General features: G+C 48.9%; 1 protein-coding gene across 1 annotated transcript in view; it reads left to right on the top strand.

Moving 5' to 3' along the window:
- The window catches only part of LOC144486901 (puratrophin-1-like), a 249,901-nt gene that overhangs the window by 191,255 nt on the left and 34,866 nt on the right, over positions 1–23,780 (top strand). Inside the window, exon 8 of the mRNA XM_078204932.1 lies at positions 5,456–5,626. Within this exon, the coding sequence (XP_078061058.1) occupies positions 5,456–5,626 (171 nt within the window). The remainder of the gene's footprint in view (positions 1–5,455; positions 5,627–23,780) is intronic.

Genomic DNA, 23,780 nt, shown 5'->3' on the forward strand with positions numbered 1-23,780 from the left:
AGTGTACAGATATCTCCCTGAGAGAGAGAGAGGACTGAGAGACACCAGTCAGTGTACAGATATCTCCCTGAGAGAGAGAGAGGACTGAGAGACACCAGTCAGTGTTCAGATATCTCCCTGAGAGAGAGAGGGGACTGAGAGACAGCAGTCAGTGTACAGATATCTCCCTGAGAGAGAGAGAGGACTGAGAGACACCAGTCAGTGTACAGATATCTCCCTGAGAGAGAGAGAGGACTGAGAGACACCAGTCAGTGTACAGATATCTCCCTGAGAGAGAGAGAGGACTGAGAGACACCAGTCAGTGTACAGATATCTCCCTGAGAGAGAGAGGGGACTGAGAGACACCAGTCAGTGTACAGATATCTCCCTGAGAGAGAGAGAGGACTGAGAGACACCAGTCAGTGTTCAGATATCTCCCTGAGAGAGAGAGGGGACTGAGAGACAGCAGTCAGTGTACAGATATCTCCCTGAGAGAGAGAGAGGACTGAGAGACACCAGTCAGTGTACAGATATCTCCCTGAGAGAGAGAGGGGACTGAGAGACAGCAGTCAGTGTACAGATATCTCCCTGAGAGAGAGAGAGGACTGAGAGACACCAGTCAGTGTAGAGATATCTCCCTGAGAGAGAGGGGACTGAGAGACAGCAGTCAGTGTACAGATATCTCCCTGAGAGAGAGGGGATTGAGAGACACCAGTCAGTGTACAGATATCTCCCTGAGAGAGAGAGAGGACTGAGAGACACCAGTCAGTGTACAGATATCTCCCTGAGAGAGAGAGGGGACTGAGAGACAGCAGTCAGTGTACAGATATCTCCCTGAGAGAGAGAGAGGACTGAGAGACACCAGTCAGTGTACAGATATCTCCCTGAGAGAGAGGGGACTGAGAGACAGCAGTCAGTGTACAGATATCTCCCTGAGAGAGAGGGGATTGAGAGACACCAGTCAGTGTACAGATATCTCCCTGAGAGAGAGGGGACTGAGCGACATCAGTCAGTGTACAGATACCTCCCTGAGAGAGAGAGAGGGGACTGAGAGACACCAGTCAGTGTACAGATATCTCCCTGAGAGAGAGAGAGGACTGAGAGACACCAGTCAGTGTACAGATATCTCCCTGAGAGAGAGAGCGGGGGACTGAGAGACACCAGTCAGTGTACAGATATCTCCCTGAGAGAGAGAGAGGACTGAGAGACACCAGTCAGTGTAGAGATATCTCCCTGAGAGAGAGGGGACTGAGAGACAGCAGTCAGTGTACAGATATCTCCCTGAGAGAGAGAGGGGACTGAGAGACAGCAGTCAGTGTACAGATATCTCCCTGAGAGAGAGAGAGGACTGAGAGACACCAGTCAGTGTACAGATATCTCCCTGAGAGAGAGAGGGGACTGAGAGACAGCAGTCAGTGTACAGATATCTCCCTGAGAGAGAGAGAGGACTGAGAGACACCAGTCAGTGTAGAGATATCTCCCTGAGAGAGAGGGGACTGAGAGACAGCAGTCAGTGTACAGATATCTCCCTGAGAGAGAGGGGATTGAGAGACACCAGTCAGTGTACAGATATCTCCCTGAGAGAGAGAGAGAGGACTGAGAGACAGCAGTCAGTGTACAGATATCTCCCTGAGAGAGAGAGGGGACTGAGAGACACCAGTCAGTGTACAGATATCTCCCTGAGAGAGAGAGGGGACTGAGAGACACCAGTCAGTGTACAGATATCTCCCTGAGAGAGAGAGAGAGGACTGAGAGACACCAGTCAGTGTACAGATATCTCCCTGAGAGAGAGAGGGGATTGAGAGACACCAGTCAGTGTACAGATATCTCCCTGAGAGAGAGAGAGGGGACTGAGAGACACCAGTCAGTGTACAGATATCTCCCTGAGAGAGAGAGAGGGGACTGAGAGACACCAGTCAGTGTCTAGATATCTCCCTGAGAGAGAGGGGACTGAGAGACACCAGTCAGTGTACAGATATCTCCCTGAGAGAGAGGGGACTGAGAGACACCAGTCAGTGTACAGATTCTAGCTGAGAGAGAGGGGGGACTGAGAGACACCAGTCAGTGTCTAGATATCTCCCTGAGAGAGAGAGGGGACTGAGAGACACCAGTCAGTGTACAGATATCCCCCTGAGAGAGAGGGGACTGAGAGACACCAGTCAGCGTACAGATATCTCCCTGAGAGAGGGGGGACTGAGAGGCAACAGTCAGTGTACAGATATCTCCCTGAGAGAGAGAGAGGACTGAGAGACACCAGTCAGTGAACAGATATCTTCCTGAGGGAGAGAGACCAGTCAGTGTACAGATATCTCCCTGAGAGAGAGAGGGGACTGAGAGACACCAGTCAGTGTACAGATATCTCCCTGAGAGAGAGAGGGGACTGAGAGACACCAGTCAGTGTACAGATATCTCCCTGAGAGAGAGGGGATGGAGAGGCAACAGTCAGTGTACAGATATCTCCCTGAGAGAGAGAGAGGACTGAGAGACACCAGTCAGTGTACAGATATCTCCCTGAGAGAGAGAGGGGACTGAGAGACACCAGTCAGTGTACAGATATCTCCCTGAGAGAGAGAGAGGACTGAGAGACACCAGTCAGTGTTCAGATATCTCCCTGAGAGAGAGAGAGGGGACTGAGAGACAGCAGTCAGTGTACAGATATCTCCCTGAGAGAGAGAGAGGACTGAGAGACACCAGTCAGTGTACAGATATCTCCCTGAGAGAGAGGGAGGACTGAGAGACACCAGTCAGCGTACAGATATCTCCCTGAGAGAGAGAGAGGACTGAGAGACACCAGTCAGTGTACAGATATCTCCCTGAGAGAGAGAGAGGACTGAGAGACACCAGTCAGTGTACAGATATCTCCCTGAGAGAGAGAGAGGACTGAGAGACACCAGTCAGTGTTCAGATATCTCCCTGAGAGAGAGAGGGGACTGGGAGACAGCAGTCAGTGTACAGATATCTCCCTGAGAGAGAGAGAGGACTGAGAGACACCAGTCAGTGTACAGATATCTCCCTGAGAGAGAGAGAGGACTGAGAGACACCAGTCAGTGTACAGATATCTCCCTGAGAGAGAGAGAGGACTGAGAGACACCAGTCAGTGTACAGATATCTCCCTGAGAGAGAGAGGGGACTGAGAGACACCAGTTAGTGTACAGATATCTCCCTGAGAGAGAGAGAGGACTGAGAGACACCAGTCAGTGTTCAGATATCTCCCTGAGAGAGAGAGGGGACTGAGAGACAGCAGTCAGTGTACAGATATCTCCCTGAGAGAGAGAGAGGACTGAGAGACACCAGTCAGTGTACAGATATCTCCCTGAGAGAGAGAGGGGACTGAGAGACAGCAGTCAGTGTACAGATATCTCCCTGAGAGAGAGAGAGGACTGAGAGACACCAGTCAGTGTACAGATATCTCCCTGAGAGAGAGGGGACTGAGAGACAGCAGTCAGTGTACAGATATCTCCCTGAGAGAGAGGGGATTGAGAGACACCAGTCAGTGTACAGATATCTCCCTGAGAGAGAGGGGACTGAGAGACATCAGTCAGTGTACAGATACCTCCCTGAGAGAGAGAGAGGGGACTGAGAGACACCAGTCAGTGTACAGATATCTCCCTGAGAGAGAGAGAGGACTGAGAGACACCAGTCAGTGTACAGATATCTCCCTGAGAGAGAGAGCGGGGGGACTGAGAGACACCAGTCAGTGTACAGATATCTCCCTGAGAGAGAGGGGACTGAGAGACATCAGTCAGTGTACAGATACCTCCCTGAGTGAGAGAGAGGGGACTGAGAGACACCAGTCAGTGTACAGATATCTCCCTGAGAGAGAGAGAGAGGGGATTGAGAGACACCAGTCAGTGTACAGATATCTCCCTGAGAGAGAGGGGACTGAGAGACATCAGTCAGTGTACAGATACCTCCCTGAGAGAGAGAGAGGGGACTGAGAGACACCAGTCAGTGTACAGATATCTCCCTGAGAGAGAGAGCGGGGGGACTGAGAGACACCAGTCAGTGTACGGATATCTCCCTGAGAGAGGGAGGACTGAGAGACACCAGTCAGTGTACAGATATCTCCCTGAGAGAGAGAGAGGGGACTGAGAGACACCAGTCAGTGTACAGATATCTCCCTGAGAGAGAGAGAGGACTGAGAGACACCAGTCAGTGTACAGATATCTCCCTGAGAGAGAGAGGGGACTGAGAGACACCAGTCAGTGTACAGATATCTCCCTGAGAGAGAGAGGGGACTGAGAGACACCAGTCAGTGTATAGATATCTCCCTGAGAGAGAGAGGGGACTGAGAGACACCAGTCAGTGTACAGATATCTCCCTGAGAGAGAGGGGACTGAGAGACACCAGTCAGTGTACAGATATCTCCCTGAGAGAGAGAGGGGACTGAGAGACACCAGTCAGTGTATAGATATCTCCCTGAGAGAGAGAGGGGACTGAGAGACACCAGTCAGTGTACAGATATCTCCCTGAGAGAGAGAGGGGACTGAGAGACACCAGTCAGTGTACAGATATCTCCCTGAGAGAGAGAGAGGGGAGTGAGAGACACCAGTCAGTGTACAGATATCTCCCTGAGAGAGAGAGAGGACTGAGAGACACCAGTCAGTGTACAGATATCTCCCTGAGAGAGAGAGAGAGGACTGAGAGACACCAGTCAGTGTACAGATATCTCCCTGAGAGAGAGAGAGAGGACTGAGAGACACCAGGCAGTGTACAGATATCTCCCTGAGAGAGAGGGGACTGAGAGACACCAGTCAGTGTACAGATATCTCCCTGAGAGAGAGAGAGGGGACTGAGAGACACCAGTCAGTGTACAGATATCTCCCTGAGAGAGAGTGAGGGGACTGAGAGACACCAGTCAGTGTACAGATATCTCCCTGAGAGAGAGAGAGGGGACTGAGAGACACCAGTCAGTGTACAGATATCTCCCTGAGAGAGAGAGAGAGAGGACTGAGAGACACCAGTCAGTGTACAGATATCTCCCTGAGAGAGAGAGAGAGAGGACTGAGAGACACCAGTCAGTGTACAGATATCTCCCTGAGAGAGAGAGAGGGGACTGAGAGAAACCAGTCAGTGTACAGATATCTCCCTGAGAGAGAGGGGGGACTGAGAGACACCAGTCAGTGTACAGATATCTCCCTGAGAGAGAGAGAGGGGACTGAGAGACACCAGTCAGTGTACAGATATCTCCCTGAGAGAGAGGGGGGACTGAGAGACACCAGTCAGTGTACAGATATCTCCCTGAGAGAGAGAGGACTGAGAGACACCAGTCAGTGTACAGATATCTCCCTGAGAGAGAGAGAGAGAGAGAGGACTGAGAGACACCAGTCAGTGTACAGATATCTCCCTGAGAGAGAGAGGGAACTGAGTGACACCAGTCAGTGTACAGATATCTCCCTGAGAGAGAGAGAGACCGGTCAGTGTACAGGGATGTGAATGATTGGAGTCAATCTGAAGCTGGTCTCACCGTTTGCAGGTCAACCTGAAGGAGCAAGGGAAGCTGCTCCGCCATGATAGCTTTACCGTGTCGTGCGGGCGTCGCAAGTCCACGCGCCATGTCTTCCTCTTCGAGCAGCTTATCGTGTTCACCAAGCTGAAGCGGGCGGACGGGGTCTCCGAGACCTACATCTACAAGACATCCCTGAAGGTGGGTGTGAAGGTGCGCTCTTGCGCGGAGACCCCCTCCCCCTCTCAAGTATCTCCCTGTGGAGACATCGGGTGCCCATCCTGCCTGGTTTCCACCACCGTCCCGACGCCCCCCCCCCCCCCCCCCCCCCCCCAAACACCTGTCAACCCCATGATAGGACGAGGTGAAGGGAATGGGGGGGGTGAGGGTTGATTCCCTCCACAACCCAGGATGTGAACCCTTCAGCCCCCCTCATCCCCGTTCCAATTGCCTACGTCTATGAGAGGCTTCGTCAAGGGGAGGTCATGTCTGACAAATCTGTTGGAGTTCTTTGAGGAGGTAACAAGGAAGTTTGATAAAGGAGAACCAGTGGACGTGATTTATTTAGATTTCCAGAAGGCCTTTGACGAGGTGCCGCTTAGGAGACTGTTAAATAAGTTAAGAGCCCATGGTGTTAAGATAAGATCTTAGCATAGAGGATTGGCAGAAGGCAGAGAGTGGGGATAAAGGGGTCTTTTTCAGGATAGAACATAGAACATTACAGCGCAGTACAGGCCCTTCGGCCCTCGATGTTGCGCCGACCAGTGGAACCAATCTAAAGCCCCTCTAATCTACACTATTCCAATATCATCCATATGTTTATCCAATAACCATTTGAATGCTCTTAATGTTGACGAGTCCACTCCTGCTGCAGGCAGGGCATTCCACACCCTTACTACTCTCTGAGTAAAGAACCTACCTCTAACATCTGTCCTATATCTATCACCCCTCAATTTAAAGCTATGTCCCCTCGTGCTAGCCAACACCATCCGAGGAAAAAGGCTCTCCCTATCCACCCTATCTAATCCTCTGATCATCTTGTATGCCTCTATTAAGTCACCTATAGAACATGATAGGACGAGGTGAAGGGAATGGGGGGTTGGGGGTTGATTCCCCACATGGCAGCGGGTGACCAGTGGTGTGCCTCAGGGGTCGGTGCTGGGACCACAACTTTTCACAATATACATTAACGATTTGGAAGAAGGAACTGAAGGCACTGTTGCTAAATTTGCAGATTATGCAAAGATGTGGAGAGGGACAGGTAGTATTGAGGAAGCAGGGGGGCTGCAGAAGGACTTGGACAGGTTAGGAGAGTGGGCAAAGAAGTGGCAGATGGAATACAATGTGGAAAAGTGTGAGTTCTGCACTTTGGAAGGAGGAATGGAGGCAGAGACTATTTTCTAATTGGGGAAATGCTTAGGAAATCAGAAGCACAAAGGGACTCGGGAGTCATTGTTCAAGATTCTTTTAAGGTTAAGGTGCAGTTAGGAAGGCAAATGCAGTGTTAGCATTCAGGTCGAGAGTGTTAGAATACAAGAGCAGGGATGTACTTCTGAGGATATATAAGGCTCTGGTCAGGCCCCATTTGGAGTATTGTGAGCAGTTTTGGGCCCCGTATGTAAGGAAGGATGTGCTGGCCTTGGAAAGGGTCCAGAGGAGGTTCACAAGAATGATCCCTGGAATGAAAAGCTTGTTGTCTGAGGAATGGTTGAGGCCTCTGGGTCTGCACTCGTTGGAGTTTAGAAGGATGAAGGGGGATCTTATTGAAGCTTACAGGATACTGTGAGGCCTGGATAGAGTGGACGTGGAGAGGATGTTTCCACTAGTAGGAAAAACTAGAACCAGAGGGCACAACCTTTAGGCTAAAGGGACGATCCTTTAAAACAGATGAGGAGGAATTTCTTCAGCCAGAGAGTAGTGAATCTGTGGAACTCTTTGCCGCAGAAGGCTGTGGAGGCCGGGTCATTGAGTGTCTTTAAGACAAAGATAGATAGGTTCTTGATTAATCAGGGGATCAGGAGTTATGAGGAAAAGGCAGGAGAATGGGGATGAGAAAAAAATCAGCCATGATTGAATGGGGGAGCAGACTCGATGGGCCGAGTGGCCTAATTCTGCTCCTTATGGTCTTATGTCTGGAGGTTTCCGCATTGCCATTCCCACTTTATCCCCATCCCACCCACATCTGAGTCGAAGATGGATGAGGAATCTCTCAGATTACAGGTTGTAGGATCCATTCATTCCTCAGAATAGACAAAGACAGCACTGGTACGTCGAATTTCTCTCATTGAGCAGAATTTTAAAACTAACACATTACAGAAAGAGAGAGGGAGATGCTAACAAAAGCCAGTTCTGACACAGACTTGACCTAAACCTCACACTGAACACATATGTTATCTCATATCGAAATTTCTTGGTACAAGCCGTGTCTGTAACTTTCATAAACAATTTGCAGCTGTGGCCGTGAAAGCTTTGTCTTAGCTTACAAGAAAGCCGTTTCTGCTAGCATTGTAATTTCAAAGACTGCAGTCAATTTTCAAACTAATCCCAGCATGCCTGCTGAGTTTAAAATGAGGTCAGGTTAACTTTGAACGCCTAGCATTTAAATGTAATCGCATAGGCAGAAATATCTTAAAATGAAGTCTTTGCATTAATGAAACATACACAGAGTCCACAACCCAGGTCGATAGAAGCAGGCTGGTCAAGTGGGCAGAGTAGAGTTTAACCCTGAGAAGTGTGAGGTGATACATTTTGGGAGACTAACAAGTCAAGTGAATACACAATGAACGGCGGGACGCGAGGAGGTACAGAGGGACCTTGGGGTGCGTGTCCATAGATCCCTGAAGGCAGCAGGACAGGAAGATAAGGTGGATAAAGAACAAAGAACAGTACAGCACAGGAAACAGGCCCTTCGGCCCTCCAAGCCTGTGCCGCTCATTGGTCCAATTAGACCAATCGTTTGTATCCCTCCATTCCCAGGCTGCTCATGTGACTATCCAGGTAAGTCTTAAACGATGTCAGCGTGCCTGCCTCCACCACCCTACTTGGCAGCGCATTCCAGGCCCCCACCACCCTCTGTGTAAAAAACGTCCCTCTGATGTCTGAGTTATACTTCGCCCCTCTCAGCTTGAGCCCGTGACCCCTCGTGATCGTCACCTCTGACCTGGGAAAAAGCTTCCCACTGTTCACCCTATCTATACCCTTCATAATCTTGTATACCTCTATTAGACCTCCCCTCATTCTCCGTCTTTCCAAGGAGAACAACCCCAGTCTACCCAATCTCTCCTCATAGCTAAGACCCTCCATACCAGGCAACATCCTGGTAAACCTTCTCTGCACTCTCTCCAATGCCTCCACGTCCTTCTGGTAGTGCGGCGACCAGAACTGGACGCAGTACTCCAAATGCGGCCTAACCAGCGTTCTATATAGCTGCATCATCAGACTCCAGCTTTTATACTCTATACCCCGTCCTATAAAGGCAAGCATACCATATGCCTTCTTCACCACCTTCTCCACCTGTGTTGCCACCTTCAAGGATTTGTGGGCTTGCACACCTAGGTCCCTCTGTGTTTCTATACTCCTGATGTCTCTGCCATTTATTGTATAACTCCTCCCTACATTATTTCTTCCAAAATGCATCACTTCGCATTTATCCGGATTAAACTCCATCTGCCACCTCTCCGCCCAATTTTCCAGCCTATCTATATCCTGCAGTATTGCCCGACAATGCTCTTCGCTATCCGCAATTCCAGCCATCTTCGTGTCATCCGCAAACTTGCTGATTACACCAGTTACACCTTCTTCCAAATCATTTATATATATCACAAATAGCAGAGGTCCCAGTACAGAGCCCTGCGGAACACCACTGGTCACAGACCTCCAGCCGGAAAAAGGCCCTTCGACCACTACCCCCTGTCTCCTATGGCCAAGCCAGTTCTCCACCCATCTAGCCACTTCTCCTTGTATCCCATGAGCCTTAACCTTCTTAACCAACCTACCATATGATAAGAAGGCATATAGGATACTTGCCTTTATTAGCCAAGGCAGAGAATCTAAGAGCAGGGAGGTGATTATGGAGCTGTATAAAACGCTAGTTAGGCCACAGCTAGAGTACTGTGTACAGTTCTGATTGCCACACCGTAGAGTCAAGGAGTTTTCCAGCACCTCAAGAAGCCATTCGGCCCATCATGGCTTGCCAGCCATCAAGGTGAGTGGCACGGTGGCACAGTGGTTAGCAGTGCTGTCTCACAGCGCCAGGGACCCGGGTTCAATTCCCGGTTTGGGTCACTGTCATGGCGGCATCTGCACGATCTCTTCCTGTGACTGCGTGGTTTTCCTCCCACAGTCCGAAAGACGTGCTGGTTAGGGTGCATTGGCCGTGCTAAATTTTCCCTCAGTGTACCCGAACAGGCGCCGGAGTGTGGCGGAGCTGACTCAAGGGGCCAGATAGCCTACTCCTGATTCTAGTTCTTATGTTCTTATGAACTAAGAGCACAGAGACATATGGCAGCACAATGTTGTCATTGACTTGGATACGATCAACATGGCACTAAGAGCACTCAATCCAAGCTTTATTACTCATGCACGAGGAGGACACACATGCAGTGGGACGCATGTGTGTCCTCCATTGACTCTGTCTACACTTCCCGCTGCCTTGGAAAAGCAACCAGTATAATCAAGCATGTACCTTGGGCGTACTGTCTTCCACCTTCCTCCGTCGGGAGAAAGATACAAACGTCTGAGGTCACGCACCAACCGACTCAAGAACAGCTTCTTCCCTGCTGCCATCAGACTTTTGAATGGACCCTACCTCGCATTAAGCTGATCTTTCTCTACACCCTAGCTATGATTTTAGCACTACATTCTGCACTTCTTTCCTTCCCTTTAAATAGCACGCAAGTAAGAATACTTTTCACTGTGTACTAATACATGTGACAAGAATAAATCAAATCAAAATATGGAAACAGGCCTTTTGGCCCAATTGGTCCATGCCAACCATGGTGCCCTCTCAGCTAGTCCCAATATTCCTCTAATCCTTTCCCACCCATGTACTTATCCAAATGCTTTTTAAATGTTGCTATTGCACCCGCCTCAACCACTTTCTCTGGCAGCTCATTCCATGTACGCACCATCCTCTGCATGAAGACGTTATCCCTCAGGTCCCTTTTAAATCTTTCCCCTCTCACCTTTAACCTATGCCCTCTAATTTTCAATTCCCCTCCCCTGGGAAAAAGACTATGTGTGTTCATCCTATCTCTGCCTCTCATGATTTTATAGAAACATAGAAAAACTACAGCACAAACAGGCCCTTTGGCCCACAAGTTGTGCCGAACACATCCCTACCTTCTAGACCTACCTATAACCCTCCATCCTATTAAGCTCCATGTACTCATCCAGGAGTCTCTTAAAAGACCCTATTGAGTTCGCCTCCACCACCACTGACGGCAGCCGATTCCGCTCGCCCACCACCCTCAGTGTGAAAAACTTCCCCCTAACATCTCCCCTGTACCTACCCCTCAGCACCCTAAACCTGTGTCCTCTCGTAGCAGACATTTCCACCCTGGGAAAAAGCCTCTGAGAGTCCACCCGATCTATGCCTCTCAACATCTTATACACCTCTATTAGGTCTCCTCTCATCCTTCGTCTCTCCAAGGAGAAAAGATCGAGCTCCCTCAGCCTATCCTCATAAGGCATGCCACTCAATCCAGGCAACATCCTTGCAAATCTCCTCTGCACCCTTTCAATCTTTTCCACATCCTTCCTATAGTGAGGCGACCAGAACTGAGCACAGTGCTCCAAGTGGGGTCTGACGAGGGTCTTATATAGCTGCATCATTATCCCCGGACTCCTAAACTCAATCCCTCGATTGATAAAGGCCAGCACACCATACGCCTTCTTAACCACCTCCTCCACCTGCGGGGCCGATTTTAGAGTCCTCTGGACCCGGACCCCAAGGTCCTTCTGATCCTCGACAGTACTAAGAGTCTTTCCCTTTATATTGTACTCCTTCATCTCATTTGACCTGCCAAAATGGACCACGACGCATTGATCTGGGTTGAAGTCCATCTGCCACTTGTCCGCCCAGTCTTGCATCCTATCTACGTCCCTCTGTAACTTCTGACATCCCTCCAGACTATCCACAACCCCACCAACCTTCGTGTCGTCGGCAAACTTACCAACCCATCCCTCCGCTTCCTCATCCAGGTCATTTATGAAAATGACAAACAGCCTTATAGCCTTAGAAAATGGAATTGGGCAAGTGGGCAAAGTGGCTAACCATATCGAGAAGAGTGAGCACAATTCAATTAGATCTAGTATTATTATGGAAAAGGGCAGAGATAAATCAGGAGTGAAAACTTTAAACTGGGGGGACGGAGACAAACTTTACAAAACTGATTTGATTTGATTTGATTTATTATTGTCACGTGTTGGGATACAGTGAAAAGTATTGTTTCTTGCGCACTATACGGACAAAGTATACCATTCATAGAGTACATAGGAGAGAAGGATTTGATTTACTATTGTCACATGTATTAGTATGTAATGAAAAGTATTGTTTCTTGCGTGCTGTACAGACAAAGCATACCGTTCATAGAGAAGGAAAGGAGAGAGTGCAGAATGTAGTGTTACAGTCTTGGGTGTAGAGAAAGATCAACTTAATGCGAGGTAGGTCCATTCAAAAGTCTGATGGCAGCAGGGAAGAAGCTGTTCTTGAGTCGGTTGGTACGTGACCTCAGACTTTTGTATCTTTTTCCCGATGGAAGAAGGTGGGAGAGAGAATGTCCGGGGTGCGTGGGGTCCTTGATTATGCCGGCTGCTTTTCCGAGGCAGCGGGAAGTGTAGACAGAGTCAATGGATGGGAGGCTGGTTTGCGTGATGGATTGGGCTACATCCACGACCTTTTGTAGTTTCTTGCGGTCTTGGGCAGAGCAGGAGCCCATACCAAGCTGTGATACAACCAGAAAGAATGCTTTCTATGGTGCATCTGTAAAAGTTGGTGAGAGGAGAGTCGTAGCTGACATGCCAAATTTCCTCTCTGAGGAACTGAGAAGTGATTTGGCTGAGGTAGACTGGACAAGATCAGTGGGAAACCAGTGGCAAGCACTAAAAAATGAGATCGTCAGAGTACAAAGCAGGCATGTCCCCTCCAACAATAAGAACAGTGCTGCCAAACCTAGACCCCCCTGGTTGTCTAAAAAACACGGGGCGATTAAACAGAAAAAGGAAACTTACGATAGTCACAAAACCCTCAACACTGCAGATAGTCGAGAGAAGTATAGAAAGTACAGGGATCAAGTAAAAAAAAGAAACAAGGAAATTAAAGAGAGGACAAGAAAATATATTAGCAAGCAAGATTGAGGAAAACCCAAAGATGTCTTACCACTACGGTGGCACAGTTGTTAGCACTGCTGCCTCACAGCACCAGGGACCCGGGTTCATCAATTCCCGGCTTGGCTCACTGCCTGTGTGGAGTTTGCACGTTCACTCCCAGTGTCTGTGTGTGGGTTTCCTCCCACAGTCTGAAAGACGTGCTGGTTAGGTGGATTGGGCCGTGCTAAATTCTCCCTCAGTGTCCACCAACGGGCGCTGGAGTGTGGCGACTAGGGAATTTTCACAGTAACTTCATTGCAGTGTTAATATAAGGCAACTTGTGACACTAATAAAATAAACTTTATAATAAGAGCAAAAGGACAGTTAAGAAAAAAAGTGGGACCTATCGGAGATGAAGGAGGGAACTTGGGCGAAGATGCGGAGGATATGGGAACTTTTTTGACTACATATTCACAAAGAAAAGAGATGATGTTGATATAGAAATTCAAGAGGAGCATTTTGAAGCATTGGATAAAATAGTTATAATGTTGGAGGAGTTGAAAGCCTTTAAAATGGAAAAGTCGCCAGGGCCGGATGCAGTGTTCCCGAGGATGTTGAAGGAGCCAGGGATCAAATAGCAGATGCTCTGAGGATTATTTTCCAACTTTCACTAGACACGGGCGAGGCACTGGAGGAGTGCAAATGTGTTTAAAAAGCGTACAAAGGAAATGCCAAATAATTATAGTCCAGTTAGTCAGGGGCGTGGTGGCACGATGGTTAGCACTGCTGCCTCACAGCGCCAGGGACCTGGGTTCGATTCCCAACTTAGGTCACTGTCTGTGTGGAGTCTGCATGTCCTCCCCGTGTCTGTGTGGCTTTCCTCCAGGTGCTCTGGGTTCTTCCCACAGTCCAAAGATGTGCGGGTTAGGAGGATTGGCCATGCTAAATTGCCTCTTAGTGTCAGGGGGACTGGCATGGGTAAATGCGTGTGGTTGTGGGGGTAGGGCCTGGGTGGAATTGTTGCCGGTGCAGAATCGATGGGCCGAATGGCCTCCTTGTGCACTGTAGGGATTCTATGATTCTAGTCCTGCATCAGTGGTGGATAAATCAATCCTATGAGGTTAGAGAAACTTGCACTTAGAAAGGCATTGACCAGTCAGGGAGAGTCGGCATGGCTTTGTTAAGGGAAGGTCATGCCTTTAAATTGGATTGAATTCTTTGAGGAAGTGACGAGGAGGAACGATGAGATGGTGCAGTGGATGTTGTCTACGTGGATTTTCATAAGGCATTTGACAAGGTCCCACATGGCAGACTGGTCAAAAAAGTAAAAGCCCATTGGGTACAGGGTAATAAGAACATAAGAATTAGGAGCAGGAGTAGGCCATCTAGCCCCTCGAGCCTGCCCCGCCATTCAATAAGATCATGGCTGATCTGACGTGGATCAGTACCACTTACCCGCCTGATCCCTATAACCCTTAATTCCCTTACTGATCAGGAATCCATCCATCCGCGCTTTAAACATATTCAGCGAGGTAGCCTCCACCACCTCAGTGGGCAGAGAATTCCAGAGATTCACCTCCCTCTGGGAGAAGAAGTTCCTCCTCAACTCTGTCTTAAACCGACCCCCCTTTATTTTGAGGCTGTGTCCTCTAGTTTTAACTTCCTTACTCAGTGGAATTAGATCCAATGTTGGCTTAATAACAGGAAACAAAGGGTAATGGCCGATGGATGCCCTTGCGAATGGAAAGCTATTTCAAATGGTGTTCAGCAGGGCTCGATGTTGGAACCCTTGCTGTTTGTGTAATATGTTAATAACTTGGACGTGAACGTGGGGGATATGATTGGGATATTTGCAGAAGACACAGTGATTGGCCAAGTAGTGGATAGTGTAGAGGGTAGCTACAATCTACAAAAGGGGGCGGCATGGCGGCACAGTGGTTAGCACTGCTGCCTCATAGCGCCAAGGACCCGGGTTCGATTCCGGTCTCGGGTCACTCTCTGTGTGGAGTTTGCATGTTCTCCCTGTGTCTGCGTGGGTTTCCTCCGGGTGCTCCGATTTCCTCCCACAGTCCAAAGATGTGTAGGTCAGGTGGATTGGCCGTGATAAATTATCCTTTAATGTCTGGGGAATTAGCAGGGTAAATACGTGGGGTTATGGGGATAGGGCCTGGGTGGGATTGTGGTTGGTGCAGACTCGATGGGCCATATATGGTTGTGTGATATGGGTAAAGTGGCAGATGGAGTTCAACTCTGATAAGTGTGAGGGAATGCATTTGGGAAGGTCAAACAGTGACAGGGAATACAAAATAAATGGGAATATATTGAGAGGGGTAGATGAAGTGAGAGATCTTGGCGTGGAAGAGAGTATGTCCGGGATGTGTGGGGTCCTTGATTATGCTGGCTGCTTTCCCAAGGCAACAGGAAGTGGAGACGGAGTCAATGGATGGGAGGCTTGTTCGCGCGATGGACTGGGCAATGGTCACAACCCTTTGTAGTTTCTTGCGGTCTTGTCAGAGCATGAGCCATACCAAGCTGCGATACATACTTCACTTGCCCTTGCTTTACGTAAGTTCATAAGATATAGGAACAAAGTTAGACCATTCGGCCCATCAAGTCTCCTCCGCCATTCGATCATGGCTGACATGCTCCTCATCCCCATTTTCCTGCTTTCTCTCCACAACCCTTCAACCCATTACCAATTAAAAATCTGTCTAACTACTGTTTAAATTTACTCACTGTCCCAGCATCCTTTGGGGTAGCGAATTCCACAGATTCACAACCCTTTGGGAGAAGTAGTTTCTCCTCAACTCTGTTTTTAATTTGCTACCCCTTATCCTAAGACTATGACCGCTCGTCCTAGAATGCCCCACCAGCAGAAGCAGCCGCTCCAAGTCTACTTTATCCACACCTTTTACCATCTTGTATACCTCAATTTGATCTCCCCTCATTCTTCTGAATTCCAGAGAGTATCGGCCTAAACTGTTCAATCTCTCTTCATACGGCAAACCCCTCATCTCTGGAATCAATCCAGTGAACCTCCTCTGAACTGCCTCCAATGCCACTACATCTTGCCTCAAATAAGGGGACCAAAACTGTGCACGATACACCAGGTGCATATCGCTTCAGTCACACTGATAGGAAAAAACCTACACGGACGGAAACTGGCGGAATGTGACAAGTCTGAGCCCGGGCAACAAAATGTCTGGTGGGGCCGCCACTCCGAACCCAGGTGGGCCGCCTGTGGGTGGGGGAGGGGGTGGTGGCGGAGGGGGTGGTGGCAGGGAGATTAATTGGTTGGTTCGTTCACAGAGTTGGCACAGATCGAACAGCCTTCTGCGGCGTTTGATTCTGTTGGGAATTTAATTGATTTGATTTGTTATTGTCACATGAATTGGGATACAGTGAAAAGTATTGTTTCTTGCATGCTATACAGACAAAGCATACCGTTCATAGAGAAGGAAACGAGAGTACAGAATGTTGTGTTACAGTCACAGCTCGGGTGTAGAGAAAGATCAGCTTAATGCGAGGTAGATCCATTCAAAAGTCTGATGGCAGCAGAGAAGAAGCTGCTCCAAGAGTCGGTTGGTACGTGATCCCAGACTTATGTATCTTTTTCCCGATGGAAGAAAGTGGAAGAGAGTATGTCCGGGGTGTGTGGAGTCCTTGATTATGCCGGCTGCTTTACTCGAGGCAGAGGGAAGTGTAGACAGAGTCAATGGATGGGAGGCTGGTTTGCGTGATGGATTGGGCTACATTCACAACCCTTTGTAGCTTCTTGCGGTCTTGGGCAGAGCAGGAGCCCATACCGAGCTGTGATACAACCAGTAAGGATGCTTTCTATGGTGCATCGGTAGAAATTGGTGAGAGTTGCAGTGGACATGCCAAATTTCCTTAGCCTACTGAGAAAGTCAAGGGGTTGGTGGGCTTTCTTAACTATAGCGTCGGCATGGGGGGACCAGGACAGGTTGTTGATGATCTGGACACCTAGAAACTTGAATATCTCGACCATTTCTACTTCATCCCCATTGATGTAGACAGGGGTATGTGCTCCACTATGCTTCCTGAAGTTGATGACAATCTCCTTTGTTTTGTTGACATTGAGGGAGAGATTATTGTTGCCGCACCAGTTCACCAGATTCTCTATCTCATTCCTGTACTCTGTCTCGTCATTGTTTGAGATCCAACCCACGATGGTGGTTTTGTCAGCAAACTTGAAAATGGAGTTGGAGGGGAAATTGGCCACACAGTCATAGGTGCATAGAATCATTGAATCCTACAGTGCAGAAGGAGGCCATTCGGCCCATCGAGTTTGCGCCGACCACAATCCCACCCTGGCCCTATCCTCATTACCCCATGCATTTACCCTAGCTAGTCCCCCTGACACTAAGGGGCAATTTAGCACGGCCAATCCACCTAACCTGCACATCTTTGGACCGTGGGAGGAAACCGGAGCACCCGGAGGAAATCCACGCAGACACGAGGAGAATGTGCAAACTCCGCACAGTGACCCGAGCCGGGAATCGAACCCAGGTCCCTGGCGCTGTGAGGCAGCAGTGCTAATCACTGTGCCACTGTGCCGCTCATGCCGTCTGTACACCATCTCGTCATTGAGATCAGACCCACTACGGTGGTGTTGTCAGCAAACTTGAAAATCAGGTTGGAGGGGAATTTGGCCGCACAGTCATAGGTGTAGAAGGAGTATGGTAGGGGGCTGAGGACACAGTCTTGTGGGGCACTGGTGTTGAGGATGATCGTGGAGGAGGTGTTGTTGCTTATCCTCACTGATTGTGGTCTGTGAGTTAGGAAGTCTAGGGTCCAGTCATAGAGGGAGGAGCCGAGCCCCAGGCCACAGAATTTGGAGACGAGCCTCGTAGGGATAATGGTAGTGATAATAATTGGTTTGCTGCGGCAAGATAATTTCTCATCCTGGCTGGATAACATCAGGAATACTGCCTGAGGCCTGTTCGGGAGGTGGATGGTGCCAACTGCAAGGAATGGCCACAACCCCAACCACGCAGTGTGAAATGGAGCTTATGGCATTCACGGCATTTTGCTGTTTACACGGGGGGACGGTGATGTTTCAAACAAACCGTGTTTATTTTCTGTTCTATCATTCTTGAGAAGTTGACTTATTCTTCCAGAGACTGAGTTTTCACCAATAAATACCTCCCTGTTAGCTTCCGATGGAGAGACTTCACTTTTAAAAGGAGTCCCTGACGGAGAGACTCCCTCTTTAAAAGGAGTCCCTGACGGAGAGACTCCCTCTTTAAAAGGAGTCCCTGACGGAGAGACTCCCTCTTTAAAAGGGGTCTCTGACGGAGAGACTCCCTCTTTAAAAGGGGTCCCTGACGGAGAGACTCCCTCTTTAAAAGGGGTCCCTGACGGAGAGACTCCCTCTTTAACAGGGGTCCCTGACGGAGAGACTCCCTCTTTAAAAGGGGTCCCTGATGGAGAGACTCCCTCTTTAAAAGGGGTCCCTGACGGAGAGACTCCCTCTTTAACAGGGGTCCCTGACGGAGAGATTCCCTCTTTAAAAGGGGTCCCTGACGGAGAGACTCCCTCTTGAAAAGGGGCCCCTGACGGAGAGACTCCCTCTTTAAAAGGGGTCCCTGATGGAGAGACTCCCTCTTTAAAAGGGGTCCCTGACGGAGAGACTCCCTCTTTAAAAGGGGTCCCTGACGCAGAGACTCCCTCTTTAAAAGGAGTCCCTGACAGAGAGACTCCCTCTTTAAAAGGAGTCCCTGACAGAGAGACTCCCTCTTTAAATGGGGCTACTAATGAAAGACCCTTGTCTGAAAGAGGACCCTGACGGTGGGACTGAGCTGAGATGACAGACAGCTCAGAATCATGTTTTGAATCTGCACATTCCTTGATGATGTGATAAAGGAAAAAAGGCCACGAAATGCACATAAACACAGACGCACAGGAAATCCCCCTGCTGACATAGGCCCAGTCCCAAACTTAGCACACCCACTCCCTCATCAAAGGTTCAGAGCAAGAGAAACAAGACGACAGAGGAAGCCAGCAATGAGATTTAAAACGAGAATGGGCTCAGACCCAAGGAATGCCTCAGACTGTTAACCCTATTCCCACACAAGCCATCTGATGTAAATCCAGCTCTCTCACACTGTCACTGAGTAACCCCTCTCCCCCAGCACCCTGTGTTACTGACTGTATCTGTACTGATGTAAATCCAGCTCTCTCACACTGTCACTGAGTAACCCCTCTCCCCCAGCACCCTGTGTTACTGACTGTATCTGTACTGATGTTAATCCAGCTCCCTCACACTGTCACTCAGTAACCCCTCTCCCCCAGCACCCTGTGTTACTGACTGTATCTGTACTGATGTTAATCCAGCTCACTCACACTGTCACTCAGTAGCCCCTCTCCCCCAGCACCCTGTGTTACTGACTGTATCTGTACTGATGTTAATCCAGCTCCCTCACACTGTCACTCAGTAACCCCTCTCCCCCAGCACCCTGTGTTACTGACTGTATCTGTACTGATGTTAATCCAGCTCCCTCACACTGTCACTCAGTAACCCCTCTCCCCCAGCACCCTGTGTTACTGACTGTATCTGTACTGATGTTAATCCAGCTCCCTCACACTGTCACTCAGTAACCCCTCTCCCCCCAGCACCCTGTGTTACTGACTGTATCTGTACTGATGTTAATCCAGCTCCCTCACACTGTCACTCAGTAACCCCTCTCCCCCAGCACCCTGTGTTACTGACTGTATCTGTACTGATGTTAATACAGCTCCCTCACACTGTCACTCAGTAACCCCTCTCCCCCCAGCACCCTGTGTTACTGACTGTATCTGTACTGATGTTAATCCAGCTCCCTCACACTGTCACTCAGTAACCCCTCTCCCCCCAGCACGCTGTGTTACTGACTGTATCTGTACTGATGTTAATCCAGCTCCCTCACACTGTCACTCAGTAACCCCTCTCCCCCAGCACCCTGTGTTACTGACTGTATCTGTACTGATGTAAATCCAGCTCCCTCACACTGTCACTCAGTAACCCCTCTCCCCCAGCACCCTGTGTTACTGACTGTATCTGTACTGATGTTAATCCAGCTCCCTCACACTGTCACTCAGTAACCCCTCTCCCCCAGCACCCTGTGTTACTGACTGTATCTGTACTGATGTTAATCCAGCTCCCTCACACTGTCACTCAGTAACTCCTCTCCCCCAGCACCCTGTGTTACTGACTGTATCTGTCCTGATGTTAATCCAGCACCCTCGCACTGTCACTCAGTAACCCCTCTCCCCCAGCACCCTGTGCGATTGACTGTATCTGTACTGATGTTAATCCAGCTCCCTCACACTGTCACTCAGCAACCCCTCTCCCCCCAGCACCCTGTGTTACTGACTGTATCTGTACAGATGTTAATCCAGCTCCCTCACACTGTCACTCAGCAACCCCTCTCCCCCAGCACCCTGTGTTACTGACTGTATCTGTACTGATGTTAATCCAGCTCCCTCACACTGTCACTCAGTAACCCCTCTCCCCCCAGCACCCTGTGCGACTGACTGAAACTATACTGATGTTAATCCAGCTCCCGCCCAAGGCAGTTGCTTGGACTGGGCCCAGCATTTATTGCCCATCCCTGATTGCCCCTTGAGAAGGTGGTGGATGAACTGCCCTTCATGAACCCACTGCAGTCCCCGTGTGCTGTGGGTAACACCCACAGTGCCGTTAGGGAGGGAGTTCCAGGATTTTGACCCCAGCCCCAGTGAAGGAACGGCCGGTATATTCCCAAGTCGGGATGGCGAGTGGGGCTCGGAGGGGGAACTTGCAGGTGGTGGTGTTCCCCATGTGTCTGCTGCCCCCTCGTCCTTCTAGACGGTAGAGGTGGTGGGTTTGGAAGTTGCTGTTGACGGAGCCTCGGCGAGTGACTGCAGTGCATCTTGTAGACGGTACACACACACTGCTGCCACTATGCGAGCGAATGTTTGTGGATGGGGTGCCCATCAAAGCGGGGCTGCTTTGTCCTGGACGGTGTCGAGCTTTTCGAGTGTTGTCGGAGCTGCGCTCATCAAAGCAAGTAGGGTGTATTACATCACACTCCTGACTTGTGCCTTGTAAATGGGGGACAGGCTTTGGGGGGAGTCAGGAGGTGAGTTACTCTCCACAGGATTCCCAGCCTCTGACCTGCTCTGGTAGCCACAGTATTTGTATGGCTGGGTCCTGTTCAGTTTCTGGTTGATGTGTCAGATCTCTCAGTGAGAGAGTATTTTGGGGATAGTGATAGAACCATAGAACCATAGAAAATTACAGCTCAGAAACAGGCCTTTTGGCCCTTCTTGTCTGTGCCGAACCATTTTATGCCTAGTCCCACTGACCTGCACTTGGACCATATCCCTCCACACCCCTCTCATCCATGAACCCATCCAAGTTTTTCTTAAATGTTAAAAGTGACCCCGCATTTACCACTTTATCCGGCAGCTCATTCCACACTCCCACCACTCTCTGCGTGAAGAAGCCCCCCCTAATATTCCCTTTAAACTTTTCTCCTTTCACCCTTAACCCATGCCCTCTGGTTTTTTTCTCCCCTAGCCTCAGCGGAAAAAGCCTGCTTGCATTCACTCTATCTCCTTTACATTAGCATTGGAGAGAGATAGGATCAGTCAAGCTAGGAAAGTGTTTATTTGGAGTAAGGGCAACTATGATGCTATTAGGCAGGAAATTAGAGGCATAAATTGGAAGGAGGTTTTCTCAGGGAAATGTACAGAAGAAATGTGGCAAATTTTCAAGGAAAATTTGTCTGGAGCTCTGCACAGCAACGTTCCAATGAAACAGGGGAGTTATGGTAGGTTACAGGAACCATGGTGCACGAAAGTTGTAACGAACTTAGTCAAGAAGAAAAGAAAAGCCTACAAAAAGTTCAGGGAGCTAGGTAATGTTAGAAATCTAGAAGAGTATACGACTAGTAGGAAGGAACTTAAGAGGGAAATTAGAAGAGCAAGAAGGGGTCATGAGAAGGCCTTGGCAGACAGGATAAAGGAAAACCCCCAAGGCATTCTACAAGTATGTTAAGAGCAAGAAGATAAGATCTGAAGGAGTAGGACCTATCAAATGTGACGGTGGGAAAGTCTGTATAGAACCGGTAGAAATAGCAGAGGTACTCAATGAATACTTTGCTTCAGTATTCACAGTGGAAAAGGATCTTGGTAGTTGCAGTACAGACTTGCAGTTGACTGAGAAGATTGAGCATGTGGACATTAGGAAAGAGGATGTGTTGGAGCTTTTGAAAAGCATCAAGTTAGATAAATTGCCGGGACCGGATGGGATGTACCCCAGGTTACTGTGGGAGGCGAGGGAAGAGATTGTTGAGCCTCTGGCGATGATCTTTGCGTCATCAATGGAGATGGGAGAGGTTCCGGAGGATTGGAGGATTGCGGGTGTGGTTCCGTTATTCAAGAAAGGGAGAAGAGATAGCCCAGGAAATTATAGACCAGTGAGTCTAACCTCAGTGGTTGGTAAGTTGATGGAGAAGATCCTGAGAGGCAGGATTTATGAACATCTGGAGAGGAATAGTATGATCAGAAATAGCCAGCACGGCTTTGTCCAAGGCAGATCATGCCTTACGAGCCTAATTGAATTTTTTGAAGATGTAACTAGACACATAGACGAGGGAAGAGCGGTAGATGTAGTTTATATGGATTTCAGCAAGGCGTTTGATAAGGTGCCCCATGCAAGGCTTATTGAGAAAGTGAAGGGGCATGGGATACAAGGGAACATTGCTTTGAGGATTCAGAACTGGCTTGCCCAGAGAAGGCAAAGAGTGGTTGGAGATGGGTCTTTTTCAGCATGGAGGTCGGTCACCAGTGGATTGCCCCAGGGACAGGACTGGCAGCTGATTCCCCCAGGGGCAGGACTGGCAGCTCAATGTTCCAGGGTTCCAATGTTTCAGGCAGGATAGAGGCAGAGGGATAAAAGGTATTGGCATTGTCGGTCAGGGAAAATGTTACAGCGGTACTCAGGCAGGATAGATTAGGGAGCTTGTCTACAGAGGCCCTATGGGTGGAGCTGAGAAACAGGAAAGGTATGACCACATTAATGGGGTTGTATTATAGACCACCCAATAGTCAGCGAGAATTGGAAGAGCAAATCAGCGGAGAGATAGCTGACAACTGCAAGAAACACAAAGTTGTGAGAGTAGGGGATTTTAATTTTCCACATATAGATTGGGACTCGCATACTGTTAAAGGTTTAGATGGGGTAGAGTTTGTAAAATGTGTTCAGGAGAATTTTCTACATCAGTATATAGAGGTGCCAACTAGAGAGGATGCGATATTGGATCTCCTATTGGGAAATGAGTTAGGGCAGGTGATGGATGTGAGTGTGAGGGAACACTTTGGATCCAGTGATCATAATGCCACAAATATTTGGATAGACAGGGACTTATTAGGGAGAGTCAACATGGCTTTGTGCGTGGTAGGTCATGTTTGACCAATCTATTAGAGTTTTTCGAGGAGGTTACCAGGAAAGTGGATGAAGGGAAGGCGGTGGATGTTGTCTACCTGGATTTCAGCAAGGCCTTTGACAAGGTCCCTCATGGGAGGTTAGTTAGGAAGGTTCAGTCGCTAGGTATACATGGGGAGGTAGTAAATTGGATTAGACACTGGCTCAATGGAAGAAGCCAGAGAGTGGTTGTGGAGGATTGCTTCTCTGAGTGGAGGCCTGTGACATAGTTTCAACCTGATCGTGGATAAGGATAGATCTGGTCCTCGGGTTGAAGTTCTAAACTGGAAAAAGGCCAAATTTGATGAAATGAGAAGGGATCTGGGAAGTGTGGATTGGCACAGGTTGTTCTCTGGTAAGGATGTAAATGGAAAGTGGGAGGCCTTCAAAGGAGAAATTTTGAGAGTGCAGAGTTTGTATGTTCCTGTCAGGATTAAAGGCAAAATAAATAGGAATAAGGAACCTTGGTTCTCGAGGGAGATTGCAACACTGATTAAGAGGAAGAGAGAGTTGTATGAAATGTACAGGCAGCAAGGAACACATCAGATGCTCGAGGAGTATAAAAAGTGCAAGAAG

This window comes from Mustelus asterias, unplaced genomic scaffold (assembly GCF_964213995.1).
Source record: "Mustelus asterias unplaced genomic scaffold, sMusAst1.hap1.1 HAP1_SCAFFOLD_510, whole genome shotgun sequence".
NCBI classification, from domain to species: domain Eukaryota; kingdom Metazoa; phylum Chordata; class Chondrichthyes; order Carcharhiniformes; family Triakidae; genus Mustelus; species Mustelus asterias.